Raw genomic sequence first — 19,662 nt, 5'->3', positions numbered from 1 at the left:
CAAGGCGTTCCCAGGCCAGCCGAGAGATATAATCTCTCCAGCGTGTCCTGGGTCTGCCCCGGGGCCTCCTCCCGGTGGGACATGCCTGGAACACCTCGCCCAGGAGGCGCCCAGGGGGCATCCTCCTGTTCAAACCTTGGAGCTAATTTCTTTGTAAAAATCAGATATGGTCTAGCAGAATTACTAATTTTCTCCTCTCCTCCCCGTATTAGTGTGGTTGAGTTTCGGCTTGCTGTTTGTCTTCTTTTTATTCTCAACAACGTGCACCGTTGTCTTGAAGAAGTAAGTAAACTTTTTTTCCCATTTTAAAAACAAACCTGCAGACTACAATATGCATACAGTATGTTTGTTTAGTACTTGTGAAAAACAAGTGAAACATGGTCAGCAGCCACTGTCAATGTAACTTCTGATCATCAGACGTGTCTCTTAATTGTCTAAGAAAGTAAAAGTTTCTCATGAAGTTCTTGTTTATCTGTTTTTCTCATCTTTAGGATCAAAGTCAAGATTTTTCCTCCTGTGCCAAAGCCTGTTATTACAGATTTCATCCCCCATCAATCAAAGACTCAGGTAAAAGGCCGTTGCTTGGATTTGCAGCTGTTAAGGATTTGATGTTCGTTCCCAGTGTGGTTATTTAGGTAGTTATAGTCAAAGAAATTTGGGGGTTTAAACAGTTTTGCTAATTGGTTGGTGTTTTGGTGGTTCTGTGGATTGGAGGTGGAGAGCTTGGCTTTTTTGATCCCTGATTACTGAAATATCATCCTCTCAGGGATATTTGAGTGTGTGTGAGAGTTTGTCCTGCAATCTTAATGAGAAGGCATTCAACTGCGCACTTTGAGGTCCATCGGAGTATGGGGTATCAGTCCCTGTATAATCACTGTGAGAGGTCGGTCTGCATCTCCAGATGTCACTGATTCTGTTTATGGGGAGGTTAAGGGTGTTTGTTTTGGTGGTCTCGGGATATCTTCTCTGCTCTTTGCAGATGATGTGGTTTGTTATGGTTTAATCAGGTATGTCCTCTCACTCACACTGGGATTGTTTGAGGCTGAGTGTGAAGCAACTGGGATGAGAATTCACAGTGACACTCCTTGGCTAAGCCGCTGCAGCTGGAAAAGGGTCCACTCTGGGTTAGGAATGAGTTTCTGCCACAAGGGGAGAAATTTAAGTATCTTGTGGTATTGTTCATGAGGGGAGAGGGGACACTGGTAGATAGATTTCTGCAGCGTCTGCAGTGAACTGAATGCTGTGACAGTCTGCTGCAGTGAAGAAAATGGATGAATGGTTTCCAAATTTACACACTTGTGAAGGTCCACTTGATGCAGATATCATCATCAGATGGTGAGCATGAGACTCTGTCCATGTAGACATTAAAATACAGTGCAGGGGCCCTTCAGTTAAGTGGAGTTGTAAAAGTATAATAGTACTGAACTCATGGTGAGCCTTGTGCAGGACTTACAGTCCTACAGTGTTTCCATCATGCACAGGACTTTGGCTACACAGTGAAAGACCAAAGTAACCAAAGCAGGCATGCTTGCATGCAACCCTCAAAAGCCAAAAGCGTGTAGCCCAACTACATGTAGGTGCAATGCAAACTAGCTTAAAGCTGGGCTTGAACAGGAAAGAAATTTTGATTTCACAACAAGCATGGAAAAAAAATAGAAATTTAAAAAGATAAGAAGAAGATGAGAAGAAGGGTATGGACTGATTTTTATATAGTGCTTTTCTACTCTCCCGCAGCACTCGAAGCACTGGAGAGCTTTCATTGTTTTCAGTACTCGGCAAAGAAATATATCAGTTAATACTTCTGTGCTCTTCATGGGAGAGGCGAAGCAAATGTAACAGCAAAAGCACAAAGACAAGCACACTTACCCCCCACTGCACAGCACATATAGACGGGTGTCTGTAAAGCTCTGCGCAACACCAATGCACAAAAATGTTCCATGCATTATGGTTGATGTGTTGGTCCATTTTATACTCACGTTTATGGGACGCTTTACATGCTGTAGTCTCCAAAACGATGGTTCCCGCTTCAGTTTTGTAATAGAAACAGAATAAGTGAAAACAGGATGCAACTTTCCAAGTTTTTCTGCAGAACGTGTCATTATTTTTAGTTTTTACTGCAGTTTCAACTCTTTTCCTTCTCAGATTCTCAAATTTATGCATGATAAAAACCAAAGTGACAGCAAAGCACACAGTGTAGCATTTGGAGTCTAATTTTTTCCCACGTGCTTCCATTAACAACGGTGTTACCAGTTAGCATAGACTGTCTGTTAGTCTGGGGGCTTTCACTCCATGGGACCATCATTCACTGACTTCTATTTTTCATTGTTTTCTTTTTTCTTTACTGTTTGGTTGGACTTTCTGTCAGAAAGCCCTGAGACAGATTTCTCTCAAGTGCAACAAGTTCCTCTTCTGTTTTCTCAGTTACCAGCATGACTAGTCCAAACCACCCCAGGTACTGTGAAGGCAGCTGTTCTCATTTACATGACCACAGCAGGTTTTGACCTGCTTAAAAAGCTATTGTTGTTTTCTCTTGTGAGGCCGGGCTGAACTTTTCATGTTTCTGAAGTCTGCTCCAAATTGTTGCTCGATGCATCCAGTTTGCTTTAATTAGCCTTTAACCTCCTAGGACCCGGCATCCACATATGTGGACATCACATTTTGGGTTATTTAGACCAAAAGTCTCAAGGGCCTGATATCCGCTTATGAGGACATCATACTGCTACTGTTCTATTGAAATTTTAAACGAATATCCTCATATGTGGCTCTCATTTTTCTTAGAAACAAAAAATAGGTAAAAAAAAAATAATAAAAAAATCTGGTAATTCTTTGTTTTTACATTCATCAGGTCCCAATCACCCCAAATATCAAAGAGAAATTAAAAATGCATGCCGTGGAAGAGTTCGGGTCTTAGGAGGTTAATATTGATCACAGTGTTCTCAGGCCAAGAAAATCATTGCACATACATTGGAAAGGCAAGCACCTGTATATATAATTTACTGAATTTTAAACAAAGAACAAGCAAAGAGGTCCAGGAAACTGCAGACCTGACTGTGATGAGATATTATGCTCTCAAGATCTGGACTATAAAATCGATTCCCCACTGACCTTTGTAACTGTTAAATGGAATAAGTTTGAAATCATAGGGACGGAGGCCATTCTTGAATAAAAGGCATGAGACAGTCCATGTGGAGTTTGGTAAACTGCATGTAAAGTTCTCAAAACGCATGAGAAAAAAGATCATCTAGGTCAAAAACATAACTATGAGGGCAGAACTCAAAGCACTATGTCTGGGAAACAGTAACAAGAAGTAAAACTGCAAATGATGGAAAGTTGAATGTCTGTGGTTGCTAAGTGGGCATTGCTGAAATGACTGGATGCTTTGGCCAAATATTTTTCCAGCAAATACTCTGACCGATCTATTGAAAGCCAATGTGGCAGAACCACAGACTTTTCATTTGACCAAAAAGCAGAACTGTCGACTATGTGCAAGAGAAGTATGCAGCCACAGTACCATGACCAGTGATGGGTGGACCACTGTTTTGACCACTGTCAATTTTTTTTTGCCGAATGTGACATGTGCCCTATTGAAAAAGACAAAACATAAGCAACTGAGACAAAAATGAGCTCAACTCATTGCGTCAGTGAAAACAGTACACAAAGGGTGTGTATGTATAAAACCTGTACGTACCTTTCAACACTGATGGTCCTTTTATCAGATGTGCACACTGGTCCCCCTCCTTTTTTAGGACACCGCTTCGATGTTTTCCAAAAAGAGTTTCAAATTTTAATTTGTCTGACCACAGAATATTTTCAATGAGCTTTAACCCACATTTTCATATCTACAACTGATAAAACCTTTTATCCCATGTAATTACAAATACTTACTAAATCTGTTCTCTGATAATGTGATAAAACAGGAAATCCTAGAGAAGAAAGAGGAGGTGCACGATGAGCTGACGCTGCTCAAACTTTATCCAGAGGGAAAGTCTGTCTCAGAGGAAGCAGAAGATGTCCGCGTTGTCCGGGACGAGTGGGACGATGGGACTGATGAGGACGTAGACCACGACAGGAGTACCTTGGAAGAATGCAGCGACGACTGTTCGAGCCCCGGCTCTACAGATGAGGAGCAGAGGAATTCCAAAGGAGAAATTACGGACCTTGAGCAAGTGGACAATGAGCTTGCCATGCTGATATACAAGAACGGCTTGGTGTTTGACATGAAGACAGAATTACCTTAAATGGATTTAACTAAAGACTTTTCAGCATCACAGCACAAAAGAACCTAAGCACTTGCTGACCGAATGAAGGATCTTAGCAATAATATATTAATCAGCAAAAGTATTTTGCTGTTTTTTTTATTTGACATTAACAGACTATCTTGTTTGTTCATTGACATACAGTAGGGGAAATGATTATTTGATCCACTGTGAATGTGTAAGTTTGCTTACTTTGCAAAGACATTTTTATGGTACTTTCATTTTGTATGCAACTGAGTGAAATAGGTATTTGATCATAACTTAGTACTTAGTGAAGAAACCCTTGTTGGGAAGCACAGCGGTAAGACTTTTCTTAGGTTTAGACACATCCCAGGAAAGGTTTTGGCCCACTCCTCTTTATGGACACTCTCTAAATGCTTTAGGTCTTTTTGCTGCCTCTTGGCACAGACGCCTCAGCTCCTTCCACTCAGGTCTGGAGACCGGCTAGGCCACTTCCTGACCTTAATATGCTCCTTCTTTAGCCACTTCTCTGGCAGTATGTTTTGGGTCGGTGCCATGCTGGAAGACCCATCCATGACCAATCTTCAGTGTTTTGTCAGAGGGAAGGAGGTCCTCATCCAAGATTTTATGGTATATGGCCCTGCCCATTGGTCCCTTAATGACCTGAAGCCGTCCTGCACCCTTAACAGAAAAACAGCACCAAAGCATAATGTTTCAGCCTCCGTGCTTCACTGTCGGGATGGTGATATTTGATTCATACTCAGCATTTCTCTTTAGTTTCATGTGAGCACTGCACTTTCTGCCAGGCCTCCTCTGAATCATTTAGATGTTCACAGATATTAACTTTAAAACAGGCATGTACATGTGCTTTCTTAAGAAAGGGGAACTTGCAGGCATTGTAAAATTTCAATCCATTGTGGTATAGTGCATTGATGGTTAACAAGCTCCTCCTGTGTAGTTTTGGGCCAATTCGTCACCTTTCTCCTGATCATCCTCACCCCACGAGACAACCTCTTGCACGGATCCAGATCAAGGGTGATTGATGGTCATTTTATATTTTATTTCCTCGATTTCCCACACTTGTCTCTGACGTCCTCTGAAGGCTCTTTGGGTGTGGTTTATACACATAGTGAGTTGAGATCAGGAGTATCTGTACTTGATTGATTTACTGTCATTTAATCAATTAATCAATCCATGGGAGTCAGAATTCTGGCTAGGTTATAGGGTATCTGTAGAATGCACTCCACACACACTGGTTATGCTCACAAGTTTATTTAGGGTTTTATGCAACAACCCACAGTCTGGTCAGCACTGGTCTCAGCTTTTCCAACCCTCCTCTCTGGTCTTCCACCTCACTAAAAAGGGAAAAAGACTGTCATCAGTCCAAAAGCCACCAGCTGTGCTCTCACCTGCCTCCCCAGCACCGCCCCGTTGAGCTCACTGCACCACTCCTCCCCTGCAGCTAAGCCAGGGACCACACCTCCGTCACAGTATCAAATACTTACTTCACTCAATGACGTACAAATGAATTTATAACGTTCATGTAATGTGGGGGTTTTTTTTCACCTTTCTACACTAAAATGAAACTTCCATAGAAATGAGAGACTTTAATTATTTTCTTTGTAAGGGACGACATGTGCAAATTCAGCAAGGGATCAAATAATTAGTGCCCCTCACTGTAAGGAGGCCAGTACATGAAAGAAGGAGGGTTAAACATTCTCATACTTTATCACTTTACAGTGTCAATAAATGTTTGTTTGTTTTTTATTTGTGGAATAAAGAAATCTTTGTTAATACTTGTTTGACTTTTTCAAACTTTCTAAAAAGCAAATTTGCCTCAGCGGTTTTAGTTCATTGCCATTATCTTGAGGCAACAACGTGAAACTTTCAGACACAAGCTACCAAAGGATAATTCAGTCAGTTGCAATTTGCTTTAAGTACTGACTTTAATTATCCATCATACACTTGCTGTGAAAGAAAGCAGATTTGTATTATTATTATTCAAAGCAAAAGTTAATTCACTTTTTGCAGTATGTTTTTGCAATGACAAGAAAATAAACCAAAAACAACTCATGTTGGCCAGTGTAATGTAACAGGAAAGACAGAGAAGCTGTGTTTATGATCGCTGAGCAGTACAAATGTGAGCCTGTTGAGAGGTAATGGTATGACAGGAAGTGGTCGCAAAAAAGAAAACCCAGTGACCTTAAAAAAAGGCAGCTCATCAAAAACCACATTACTCATTACTAAAGAGACTTCTGTGGCATTCAGATCGAAAGTTACATTGTTCAGAGTAGAGCGTGTCCTGTTTAATTCTCAAAAAGTGATGACAACCTACTTGCGTTTCCCACCCTGCTGCAATTTGCATTCCCAGAACTGGAAGAAGAAAGGATTTTCCTACTTCAGATTTTAAGCATAAAAGAAGCAAGATGATCACTCTGTTCTGTTGTGTGTTCATTTCTTACCACAGAGATTAAAATCGTCTGGTCAGAGCAGAGGATTTTAATCTCTGTGGTAAGAAAAAAAACATCTGATAAGCAATGCCTGTGGTTAAAATACTATCACAGGATACCATAGTGTATGTATAAATAAAGTACAGTCATGCTCATAGTTTAACTGAAGTTTCAGTTTTTATCAACACAACTATTCTTACATTTGATGTTGCAGATTCAGTCAGTTTTTGCTTTGGTGACGTCAGGCATCCAATACCTCTGTGCTTGTTCTTGTGCACACAAGCATTTACTCCTCTGCTTTCACACACATATGGACTTGAGTGACATGCCACTGTTAGTCTATAGGGTTTAATATGATGTTAGCCCAACCTTTGCAGATATAACATCTTCAGCTCTTCTGGGAAGGTTTTCCACAAGGTTTAGGAGTATTTATGGGAATTTTTGGACCATTCTTCCAGAAACACATTTGTGAGGATGACCAGGCTGCGTTCTCTCAGGTTGAGGTTAGGACTCTGTGCAGGCCAATTGAGTTCTTCTACATCTTTATGGACCTTGCTTTGTGCGCTCGTGCACAGTCATGTTCTAATCCAGAAGGGGCCATGCCCAAACTGTTCCCACAAGCTTGGTGTAAAAATGTCTTGGTATGCTGAAGTATTAAGAGTTCTTCTCACTGGAACTAAGGAGCTGAGCCCACCTCGTGAAAGACAACTGTACACCATAATCCCCCCCCTCCACCAAACTTTACACTTGGTACAGTTCTCCTTGCCAAACCCAGACTCATCCATCGGATTGCCAGATGGTGAATTGTGATTCGTCACTCCAGAGAACACATTTGAATTTTAGATAGAAAAAAGTGCTTAAGCACCTTGTCTAACATTCACACACACACACAGACTCAAACTCTGATGACTGCATGAACAAATATGTTCTGAGCCTGGTTACGCTGGATGTTTCTTTGTGTTGAAAGGGAGTTTTTCTTTCCCACTGCTGCCTTGCTCTCTGCAAGTTCAGGTTTTCTCTGTATTATTGTAGGGTCTTTACCTTATCATATAAAGTGCCTTGCGGTGTGATTTGGCGCTATATAAATAAAAATGACTTGAATTAGTTTCATATGGTCTTAGACAAGTTACAGTCTTTTGCTTTGACATCATTTTAATGAGCTAGACTTTTTCACTGGAAAGCCTCATTCATTTCAACTCAACAATGTCAAACCACATTCTCTGCATATTAGCACAGTCTGTGTGCAGAACTGGCCTCTCTGCATTCCAGTCCTATCACATTTACTGCACAGAAAAATCTGATAAATGAGGCCCCAGCTCATACACTATTGTATTGTTTACATACAGGCTTTGCAATTGATACTTTTTTTTATATTCGCAACATTTTACACATATAGACTTAACTGGCAACCAAGAAGTGCTACTTTAATACAGGCCTACCGTATGAATAGAATGACAGACACATTTTATGGATATTTACTGTTACAATCTAGTTTTGTCTCCTGTAGGATCAATGCTTCACACGGGACATCTCAACTGAAACACCTGTGCACGTGACTGTGGCGCCCTCTAGTGGTCGGCACAAAGGAAGGAGGTACAGCAAGCAGCCGGTAGGTGAGGTCACCACCGTGTTCGGCACAGGACTACAGACAGGCAACTGTTTACCATCCATCCTGGAACAATCGACTTTATTCAGACTTGTGAAGCCATGACCGGGCCAGTCGTGCCATTGGCATCCTGTTAACTCTGCTGAAAATGCCCTATGCGTGTTGCTATGTGCTAGAAGATGGCGGAGTCAGATGGTGGGGAATTTGCTCCAAAAGATACGCAGAACAGGTGGGTGAGGGCGTGGGGAGTCCACGGTGTTGTCTTGGGTGTCCGGTGTTTCCCTGATGGGAGTTCCCACGGCTCCGGGACTCGAGCTCGATCCGAGTCCGTCAGAACGGTTCGAAGCGCCGCGGCGTAAATCAAGGAAACACCGAGGCGGTGTCCGGGCCTCCAGGCACCAAGACTACCTGCTCCTTTTTATCGATACAGCAAAGAAAAAAGAAGTTCAGAATGGAGGGTAGACAACCGTAACACAACCTGCTATATTTTAACAGTTTTATTAATAATTTTTATGATAGACTAATAAATAGGTCACAACTTTGAAGCGATGCTAGTTTGCTTTAAATGTCACCACAACACTGCGAGCACATCCGCGGAAAGTCTGTTTCTGTTTTGTTATGGCTCAAATATCTTCTTCAAAATCAGATTAGGCATGTTTTTAAAAATTCTGATATTTAAAAAAACAAAACAAAAACATAATGCAGACCGTAAGCATTTCGTTTATTTTAATGAGGAGGTTTCCCCACTGGAGACATGCAGGTGCACTTAATTACGTCAACGTGATAACCGTAGGACACGCCATCATTAAGTATTAAGAGTAACACTGCCAAAGCTAAATGGAACACGTTTGCATTTTTTATTATTTTACACGGGCAAACAACCACGTTAGTCCAGATATATAAAAGAAGGCTCTCCGTTTTCTTCCCTTCACCTGTTTTTGTGTGCGCGCATGTGCGCAGTTTCCACTTTGTTTTCCTTTTATTTTGACATGCACAGACAGAGATGAATATTATTTGCTCAGCAGATACCCAGGTACTCGAGCTTTTCTACAAACAAATAGGAAATTTGTCAGGAATTAATTTTCCCATGCAAATACACAGGATCAGTCATACAACTACTGCAGGGATCCTCGCACTGTTTTAAGCTGTTTATTCCAGACCTGCACTTTTTTGCCGTTTTCTTTTTTTCCAGTATCAACCAGCAGCGTTTGCATTCTCTAAATTATTTTGTTGGCTCTTGTGAGATGAACTAATACAACCTCCAAAGCAAGAAAATGCCTATTTGGGCTACATTGTATTTGTTAGCTTTTGACAAAATAAAGGTGAGAGTCAGAGGAACGAATCTTTTTGATCGTACCAGCATCACTTGATATTCAAGATCAATACTGGGGTATGAAAATTGCAAGACTGGTTATTTTTATACACACAGTTCTCAGTTCTCAATTACTTTTTTAGGATTCCAAAAAAATTTTTTACACCAGGGTGATTATAATTTCTCCTATTAGGGCAAGAAAACTGATTTCTGAACAAAACACTGATGTTGGAAGAGAAGGCCTGGATCATTGTGTCCACTCTAATGGGGGGGGATGTGTTAAGCTGGTTGTCAGGTTGAACCTCATCACTTGTCTTTGACTCAATTTTAATTTTTTGACTTAATATAGGATAATTGTTGGATTTGAAAAAATCCTGTTGTATCGTTTAGCCCCATTTGGTCATTTTTAACCTTCTTGCTGTGCTTGGATGCCATTTTTGAATCTTGTTAAAGCATATCAGGGGGGAAAAGTGCAAGCAAAAACGTATGTAAGCTTGTTGCTCATCTGAGGTTATATATGTACTTTGAATAAATGTGTTTGCAGTGATGTCAGGGAGAACTTCCTTTTCCTTGAGTGCTGACAAAGTGATGCTTTTTCATGTACCTATGATGGTGTGTCCACCAGATATACTTACTTGCTCTCAGTAAGCCACTGTAATTGTGGCAGATAGATTTCAGTTTTTTATGTCTAGCAGTAAAGTGCACAGCACTATCTCTTCCCCTCACCATGACTCCAGTGTACAGACACATTCTCGCTAATGCAAAGACACCGAACAGAATGCATTTCTCCCTGGCCGACTCTAGCAGATTAGATTAAATTTTCATCACAGCAATGCTTTCACCAGACGCAACTTATTGATCTCTTGGACTATGCAGCATGTTTGAAAAGGCGGTAATAGCTTTTAGTAACTGAAAAATTAAGCTGAGTACAGAAACTAAGATCAGGGGAGATGTGAAAAAAGGAACAATCACTTGAGTGACTTGAGGCCTTTTTCTCTTTACAGTATGGCAAACAAGAATAGCACCCTTCGCTGTACTTTCTCAGCCCCGAGCCACAGTTCCACCCTCCTTCAGGGCTTGTCTGTGTTACGGGCTCAGGGCCAGCTACTTGACGTCGTGCTGGCCATCAACGAGGAGCGCTTCCAGGTCCATAAAGCAGTGCTGGCCGCCTGTAGTGATTACTTCAGGTTAGTCTAAGGCATGAGACTTCACACTGCCCGATTTGCATTCATAACTGGAAGCTTTTAGCTGGAATGGAGGGGGAAAAAAACAGTTACATCCATTTAAAGTTAAATACACATCTCGGTAATGTAAAAATACATTCTCAGTCTCCTGTATGTCAGTGAATTCATATTTGCCAAATGATATAACGATATCGTATATTAGAGAAGCAGAAATTGAGAAAGTTTTAAAACATATTAAAACATTTTAATATTTAGATAATTGTACAATAACATAAAAATGCAGGAAAAGGTAAGCTTACTGCTTTGCACACTAGTTTTTGGTTCATCTGCACCAGACCTGAAACAATGAACAGCTCAAGAAAAAAGGGCCTTTTTTAATTTATTTATTCATTTTATTTTACGTAGAGCAATGACTCTGACTCCATTGCCATTCAAGTAAATGTATGCAGTTTTGAATTCCAAGGGACCGTAAAATATCACGTAGTTTACTTACACGTCCTTGTGTTTCAGAGCTATGTTCACGGGAGGCATGAGGGAGTCGAACCAAGATACCATTGAGCTGAAGGGTTTGTCTGCCCGTGGGCTGAAACACATTATCGACTTTGCCTACAGTGCAGAAGTCACTTTAGACTTGGACTGCATTCAGGATGTCCTCGGAGCTGCTGTCTTCCTCCAAATGGTTCCTGTCGTGGAGCTCTGCGAGGAGTTCCTCAAGTCAGCGATGAGCGTTGAGACCTGCCTGCACATCGGCCAGATGGCCACCACGTTCAGCTTGTCTTCCTTGAAGGAGTCGGTGGATGCCTTCACCTTTTGCCACTTCCTCCAGATTGCAGAGGAGGATGATTTCCTGCACATTCCCATGGAGCGCCTCACCTTCTTCCTTCAAAGCAACAAACTGAAGAACTGCAGTGAGATCGACCTCTTCCACGCCGCCATCAGGTGGCTCCAGTACGACGAGTCTCGCCGGGCTCAAGCCAGCAGCGTCCTCTGCCACGTGCGGTTCCCCCTCATGCGCTCTTCAGAGTTGGTGGACAGCATTCAGAGAGTGGACATCATGGTGGAGGATGTTCAGTGTCGCCAGTATCTCCTCGAGGCCTTCAATTACCAGATCCTTCCCTTCCGACAGCATGAAATGCAGTCCTCACGGACACTCATTCGCTCTGACGTCATGTCACTCATCACCTTTGGTGGGACGCCCTACACCGACAACGATCGCACAGTCACCACAAAGGTGTACTATCTTCCAGATATCGCATCCCGTCAGTTCAAAGAGCTTACGGAGATGGAGACGGGGTGCAGCCATGCTTGTGTTGCCGTACTAGACAACTTTGTCTACGTCGTCGGCGGACAGCACTTACAGTATCGTAGTGGCGAGGGGGCGGTGGACAGCTGTTTCCGCTACGATCCACATCTGAACCAATGGCTGCGCATTCCACTCATGCAGGAGGCTCGTATCCAGTTTCAGCTAAATGTGCTGAATGGACTGCTGTACGCCACTGGAGGGCGCAATCGATCTGGCAGCCTGTCATCTGTAGAGTGTTACTGCCCAAAGAAGAATGAGTGGTCATATGTGGAACCATTAAAACGCCGGATTTGGGGTCATGCGGGGACTTCCTGTCAAGAGAAGCTGTATATCTCAGGAGGATACGGCGTCTCATTGGATGACAAGAAAACTCTTCACTGCTACGATCCGGCGACAGACCAATGGGACTTCAGAGCTCCCATGAATGAACCCAGAGTGCTGCACACCATGATCAGCACCAGGGATCGGGTTTACGCCCTGGGCGGCCGCATGGACCATGTTGACCGTTGTTTTGATGTGCTAGCGGTCGAGTATTACATTCCAGAGAACGACCAGTGGACCACAGCCAGTCCTATGAGGGCCGGCCAGTCTGAAGCGGGCTGCTGCCTTCTAGACGGGAAGATTTACATCGTCGGAGGTTACAACTGGCACCTGAACAATGTCACAAGTATCGTTCAGGTGTACAACACAGAGACAGATGAGTGGGAGAGGGATTTGCATTTTCCAGAATCCTTTGCTGGGATTGCTTGCACACCAATTATACTTCCACAAAACATCACACAGCGCTAAGCAGAAGACCTACGACTGTGAAGATTTATTCCATGTGCTCTTTCTGCCGACTGTTGAGTCAACACAAGGTGTGATCGTTTTGTGTGCGTGTTTATATGTTCATATGAAGAAATTGACCTAAAAAGCCACAGTACTGTTATTTGGGTATTACTCTGTAGCTTCAGAGGGTTCGTTCATATTTATTCCACATGAAGGGTCTTTATTTTGAGTTATTCTGAATTTATGAACTAAAGTTATAAATTACACTTGTAGTTGTCTGAGATGTGTTTAATACATAAACTGAAAAGGATTTTTTTTTCAAACATTTGTACCATTTGGAAAATAGAAGAGCAGATACTTTAACGAAGCGTAAACGGTAATAGTAGCACTAACTACCCCAAGTTTTATTGATCAAGGGCTTCAGTTACACACAGCACAAATGTCTCTAGACATAATTATCATTTAGAGTATGCTACAATTTATCCAGTGACAACATTTAAACTCAACCTTTATAATGTTGGACAGCTTGATTGTACATTGGTTTTTTTATTTAATTTATTTTTTTGTGCTATGTTGTAATTATTTAAAAACCGTTAGTGTTTTAAAGTCTATTTACTAATCAGCAAACCTCGTATCAATGATGGCACACAAACGAGTATTGTATGTGTTTAAACTGTGAATTTTTATTAGTTATTCCACGTTAGTCTTTTTTTTCCCTCTTTTTCAAACTACTACTGCCCTCATTTGTTTCAGTTTTTGCTAATGACTCAGACAACATAACAAACCAGTATGGACCTCTTATGGCAGCTACATCAATACTTAATGTGTGTGCATGTGTGTCTGTTGATGCTCTCTTTATGTAAAGCAGCCGCTACAGCTTGCTTACCATAAAAGGTTTGTCCTTAAACAACAGTGACATTTAAATTTTCTGACTGTAATTGTCTGTTAAAATGTGACAAGCAACATTTTTGCACAAATCCTCAAAGTACAATTTATACAGAAAACATGCTCATGTTATTCACGTCCTATTCTTACTATTTTTGCACTTTATATCTACAAATGCATATTATGAAGGCTGTTGTAGGTTTAAAAAATGGATGTTGAATTGGTGAATGAGGATTATTTTTAGTGTTAAAGTCAGAAATGCACAAGAATCAACTCTAAAAAAATCTTATTTGTCAAGGAACTACTTCACTTTGCATTTGTAGCAGGGTGAACGAGCATCTGTCAGTCTGTTCCCGATCCAGTTATCACCTCATTCGCACACGTGTTCTTCTAAATAACCATGGCTAGATGTCATTGTCACTGTAGGCTAAAATCATGTATCAAGTATTAAGGTTATTATTTAATTGAGACTTATGCTGCAGGCAGATGGTCCAAGGTTCATCAAGCCATGCAAAGTGAAGTGTTGTGGTTCCTTACACCTTTTTCCTGAGGATTTTCCTGCTTGTATATATCCAATTTTAGCCTCAGTAAATTCCTCAGTCTTTCTAAGATTTCTCAGCAAATGTGTGAGTGTATAATCTCAGATTATACCAGGTTTTTTTTGTGTGTGTGTGCAAAGAGACAAACTTCCTGTTTTTGTTTTTGTTTTGTTTTGTTTTTTCCAGGAACTGGCCGTGTGATGGTGAGAAGCCTCCTCATTTTTTTTCTTTTCTTTTTAAATTTTTATTATTTTTTTAAACTATCAACTGTCTGCCTTAGTGTGTCTTTGTCTTGTATTTACCTGTACCAGTAACAGCACATTACATCATTAAAGTGCAATATACAGGAAATTGCTGTAGTCAAAGGGGAATGTACACATGTGTAGCTTTATGTGCATTCTTTATTAAAGGTGAATCATGCTTTAAAAAAGGAACTATTGTTGTTTTTTTTGTTTGTTTGTTTATTATTATTTTGTACACTCCCACATACAGGAACATTAATGTTTCAGCCAATATAATTCAGTTTTTTCTGTTGTGGGTGTGCAAAGTATTAATGAATTCATAAAGAAAAGTCAGTTTGTTTGTTTTGTTTTTTTCCCCCCAACTAGTCCACAATTTCTTTATTTCTCATGCTAGTGGTGTTGCAAACCCAGGGATCTTCTGAGAAGTGCTATTGCCAACAAGATTGGCAGCTTTCCAAATAATCAGCCAGGCTGATTAAATTATTTAAAATTAATATTTAAGGTTCCATAACAGCAAATAGTTTTCTGACTTTAATTAATGATTTGGTTAGCTGTTAGCTTCCTTCATACTGGCCTACAGTAATGTTCCAGGCTCTCCATTGAATAATTTGATCCATTTTTCCAGAAAGGATAATTAAATATTCAAGGGTGTGCAATGTTTTTTGTTTTTACACTAATTTTACCAGAAAAGCTACTGTTGCAGTACAAACTGAAAACACACACACACTCACTCATGCATTATATATGCCTCTCCAGTGTCTGTCCAGAGGCACAGGCCTAGGACAAGCTAAGATTCTGTGCAGGCAGATCCTTGGGCTGGTAAAGCACCTAATCAGCAAACAAAGATGGGGAGCAGGTGGATCACTCATTGATTCATATATTCAGGTTTCATTCCACATATTAATATAAAATAGCTTTTCCTTTCCCTTCAGTGTGTGATAAGTGAGTGTATAGTTGTTACCTTGTTTAGTTTTGTATATTTTTTGAGATCTACCATATTTCTGATGACCAGCAGTTTAGCTTCCTCCGGTGATCCTTTTAGTTTGATTTTACAGTTTGTCATCCAAGTACTTTGAATTTTTCCCAGTTTCTTAAGGTACAATGCTTGCTTGGCTCTTTGGTTAGATGTTCATTGATAAATACTTTATATGCTTTTAATTTTCTCCCTTGTCCCAGCAGTGCATTCTCGTGCTTCTGATTTACACTTAAGATAATAGCTGGTTTGTTGCTGGTGTTTATTCTGGGCACAGGGTGGCATGCGTCGATGTTGTCACAGTCCAGATCAATCCCTTCGGACTGCAGGAAAGCAGCAACCTGTTGTACCATGGAGCTAACGTCCACCTCCCCTGGTTCCTCACTGCTATTGACAGTCCCTGCCTGAGCGTGTGAGCGGGGTTTAATATGAAGCGGTCATTTATCCTGGAATACCGTTGCAAGTCTGCAATCCTTTTCTCTTACTCTATGTTTTAGATGCAGAGGAGCTTTACCTCCTCCACAATGTTAAGGATGCTGTTCTACTGCAACCTGATAGTAGACATTTCCTCCATTAGGAAGTCAAGAGACTTTTTAATGTCCTCGACAGCTGTCAGAGTCCACTTGGCCCCATGGTACCCTTCAGTGTTAGCCTAATAGCTCGTTGGCTAGCCTGCAATTACCTCTTCAACTCTTTTAGTCCAACATCCAGTATCAGGGTTGCATTCCAGACAGGGTCATACCAAAAGTTTCAAACAATTAGACCATTGTCCTTGATCCAATAAAACGATGGCCAGAAAATCTACAAAAACCAATTAAAATATACCACACAACAGCTCACAATCTCACATAGTGAAGTTTAATTCAATACATTCAGACTTTCATTGGATATATGCAAGTTTTAGTCAGTATATTCAGACTTCCATTGCATATCTTCTAGTTTAATTTAATATGATCCAACTTTCTCGTCATAAACTAGAGCTTCATGCGATATATGTAGACTTTCCTTCCATTCTGGATAGTTCATGCGCTGTTTTTTTCTGTTGTATCCATTGCATTCATTACTGCTTCATTCCATGCTGTTTTTATTCTGTTTGAAAATTCTGTTCTCTTTTATGTGAACTTATTTATTTACTTAACTATTTATAGCATGCATCTGGGGCACACGATTTCCCTTGTGGCAGTGTGTAATTTATCTGCAACTCACCCTGCCGCAAACTCTGGCAATAACTGAAGCAAAAAAGAAAAACATCAACAGACACGTTGACTGTGCGTGATGACGACCGGGAGAGCCCGGAGTGGTGCGCAGCGTAACATTCCATTGAGAAGAAGAGGGGAAAGATGGCGTCCTCTAACAATCCTCGCAAATTTAGCGAAAAAATCGCTTTGCATAATCAGAAGCAGGCGGAAGAGACCGCCGCGTTTGAAGAAGTGATGAAAGACCTGAACATCACCAGAGCTGCGCGGGTAAGACCCCCACAGAGGGGCTGTTTACCTCTCGTTGCATCGCTGTTTGGCAGCTAACGAACACTGCGGAGATGTATCGGAAAGGTTGGGATGCTATGTAAGCTAAAGTTCATATTAGCGTCCTTTGCTGCATCAGTGCAATGCTGCGGAGCGACGTTTCTCCCGCGCCTGTTAAAACAAGCCAGCATTATTTGACTTCCAGCAGCACTAACCAGCTTAGCCTCGCCTGCTGGAGCTGTGGATAATGTGCACCTGTTCTCCCCTGCCTGTGGCTGCTGACATTTCGTTAGCTAATAGACAAATCGTCTGGCATGGTAGTGACCGCATTAGAGCACGTTAGGAAAAGTTAGCTGCGATTTAGAAACGGAATGGGAAGCAATGTTGGTTGACAGAGAGATTAGCCAAACAGATGTTAACCAGCTGTGTGTGTGTGTTTCTTATTTATTAAGGGGAAAGAGGGTAACCCCCACATTACCCGTAACATTATTTTCATAGCATACACTTAAGGAGAGCAAAGTCAGCTCTGACTAAATGATCCACATGTCTCGTTTTACTCGCTCTATCTTTAGCAAAGTGTGAATGGCAGCTTTCTCACTACAATGAAAGCACTGGTTGCCTCAACCACTACAAGTGGAGCAGCTGTTTTCATTAGGCTGCTGTTTATTATGTCAATTCAATTGGCTCTAACTGAAGCTGCAAGTCCACTGGTGATGAATAAAATGTGTGTGTGTGTGTGTGTGTGTGTGGGGGGGGGTTTCTAACGCTGAGAGATGATGTTCGTTTTACTGTCTGTCTCTTTTTGTTGTTGTTGTTGTCATTTTACAGAAGTGAATATAACTGTGGATGAAAAGCTCTGGTTTAGATATAGCAGATGATAATCATGTAAAAAAAACAGTAAAATGGAGCTGAAATGGGATTTTTTTTTTTTTAAGTTTTAAAATAACTTTCAGAATGACTTGTCATCATTGTTGGCGATTTCTCGCAATTTTTGATGATGAACTAATTGTTTCAGGGCTGTTCGTCTCAAAACATATAAACCATATTGTTGCCAGGAAACGTTGGGGCTAATTGTTGGTCTAGTTGCTGGAAATGATGCCCACTTACCACGCTGCGTCAGTGTAAACCTGAGCTGTACTGTTATTTACTGCAAAGGGGGAGGGGTGGGGGGAATTGAATTTACTACTCAGTTTTATGGTCTCTGCCTGATTTCTTTGTGTTGCCATCCAAACATCCATCCATGGCATCAGTTCTGATCATTTATCCTCACGCATTTCATTTCATATTCGAGGCCTTCCATCACAGTGTTGTTTTTGTTTTTTAATAACATATATGACTTTTGTTTTGACTACTGTTGTGTGGTTAATGTAGTAGCCAGGTGTGTTACATGGAAAGTGTGACTGTAATTACACCAGCTGTCAGTCAGGTGTCATTCACATCAGCTGATGTGATTTTTCTTTTCTTTTTATTTGCTATTAAAATATGTTCTCTGCCTCCTGATTATTCGTGGTACCGCCACATCTGCCTGGCTCATCACGTTTCATCTGTCAGTTAATGAATTCATCAGTCTTTCATATCCCACACTGTGGTCTGGCATGCACCATTTGTTTTTAGCATCTCTTTTTTGTGTATTGGATCAGTCATTCACTCATGCTTTCATGCAATTTTACTTTGCACAGTTGCAGTTACAGAAGACCCAGTATTTGCAACTAGGGCAGAATCGTGGACAGTACTATGGAGGCTCACTGCCCAATGTCAATCAGATTGGAAATGGCAACATTGACCTGCCTTTTCAGGTGAGCCCCTGGCCTCTCTCGGCTGGTAAATCAATGGTTTGTTGTAGACCAGTGTGCCCTTCTCAGCTGTTGGTGATACTATTGGACATACAAAGGTTGCAGGTGTCTGTGGTGTTGGTGAAAGAACCCAGAAAATTCCTCTAAAGCCATTATAGAAAGTCTGCAGGCTTATTTATGGCTGTGCTGACAGTAAAGTGTTTAGACATTACCTCGTCGTCAAAGCTGCATAAAGCATCAGGTTTTATCAGGGTCCAAGAGTGAAGGAGAAGACGTGCACTACAGCTGTTTTTTTTTTTTTGGTTTTTTTTTTTTGTTTCTTTTTGTTTTGTTTGGGGTTTTTTCACCCTGATGCGTAATTTGGTTCCTAAATTTTAAATAGACCATTGCTTGTCATGGCTTTCCATTTTTAATACATTTGCCAACTCAAGCATCAGTATGGGGGGCCCATGGCTTGACTCATTTTGAAACAAACACATGTGCACCATTTATCCTCAGACATTATCCTAAGACACAGTTTTATAGTGTAAGCAATTTTTGTTTTTGTTTTCTTTGTGGGCGGGGCCTCATTCACCTGATGTGTCCACCTCCAGAACTCAGTGCTGGATACCAGTCGGACAACCAGGCACCACGGGCTGGTGGACCGTGTTTACCGTGACCGGAACCGCATCACTTCGCCTCACCGCCGGCCGCTAACAGTCGACAAACATGGACGCCAGATATCCTTTCGTTTCAAGCGCACTGTGATGAGGAATGTGTTATTGTTTTGGTCTGATTTTTAAGTTAAAATTCTGATTTGTGTCTGGAGACAAGCTACTTCAGCGTAGCAGACTGCTTTAAATTTAAGCTTTTGGCTGTTTAATTGATCAGCTTTCATTAGTCTTCATGTATTTGTGTGATACGTTTTTATATATATATATATATATA

General features: G+C 41.1%; 3 protein-coding genes across 8 annotated transcripts in view; all 3 read left to right on the top strand.

The window, feature by feature from the left end:
- il12rb1 (interleukin 12 receptor subunit beta 1) overlaps nt 1-6,604 on the top strand; it is an 18,402-nt gene extending 11,798 nt beyond the window's left edge. Inside the window, exons 13-15 of the mRNA XM_005934856.2 lie at nt 213-282; nt 492-567; nt 3,918-6,604. Coding sequence (XP_005934918.1) covers nt 213-282; nt 492-567; nt 3,918-4,238 — 467 coding nt within the window. The 3' untranslated portion in view covers nt 4,239-6,604. The remainder of the gene's footprint in view (nt 1-212; nt 283-491; nt 568-3,917) is intronic.
- A 1,613-nt stretch (nt 6,605-8,217) lies between these two features.
- On the top strand, nt 8,218-14,695 carry klhl26 (kelch-like family member 26). Of its 2 annotated transcripts, XM_005934857.3 has the most exons (3): nt 8,218-8,502; nt 10,590-10,772; nt 11,280-14,695. In XM_005934857.3, exons 1-3 carry the CDS (start codon nt 8,453-8,455, stop codon nt 12,859-12,861), a joined length of 1,815 nt encoding a protein of 604 aa, XP_005934919.1. In that variant the 5' UTR covers nt 8,218-8,452; the 3' UTR covers nt 12,862-14,695. The 2 variants fall into 2 exon arrangements, with proteins under 2 accessions (XP_005934919.1, XP_005934921.1); XM_005934859.3 differs by lacking the exon at nt 10,590-10,772.
- A 1,951-nt stretch (nt 14,696-16,646) lies between these two features.
- Nucleotides 16,647-19,662, top strand: part of crtc1b (CREB regulated transcription coactivator 1b) — a 24,836-nt gene continuing 21,820 nt past the window's right edge. Inside the window, exons 1-3 of one of the 5 annotated variants that reach the window (XM_042225929.1) lie at nt 16,661-16,945; nt 18,622-18,738; nt 19,329-19,454. In XM_042225929.1, coding sequence (XP_042081863.1) covers nt 16,820-16,945; nt 18,622-18,738; nt 19,329-19,454 — 369 coding nt within the window. In that variant the 5' untranslated portion in view covers nt 16,661-16,819. Of the gene's footprint in view, nt 16,946-18,621; nt 18,739-19,328; nt 19,455-19,662 lie in introns of all 5 variants that reach the window. The other 4 variants (XM_014337650.2, XM_005934860.3, XM_005934861.3 and 1 more) reach the window with 4 other exon arrangements.

Source organism: Haplochromis burtoni, unplaced genomic scaffold (genome assembly GCF_018398535.1).
Source record: "Haplochromis burtoni strain Fernald_Lab_line unplaced genomic scaffold, NCSU_Asbu1 Contig_189, whole genome shotgun sequence".
Classification (NCBI taxonomy): Eukaryota; Metazoa; Chordata; class Actinopteri; order Cichliformes; family Cichlidae; genus Haplochromis; species Haplochromis burtoni.
Note: the sequence above shows the minus strand (reverse complement) of the source record. Positions and strands in the feature narration are given on the sequence as shown.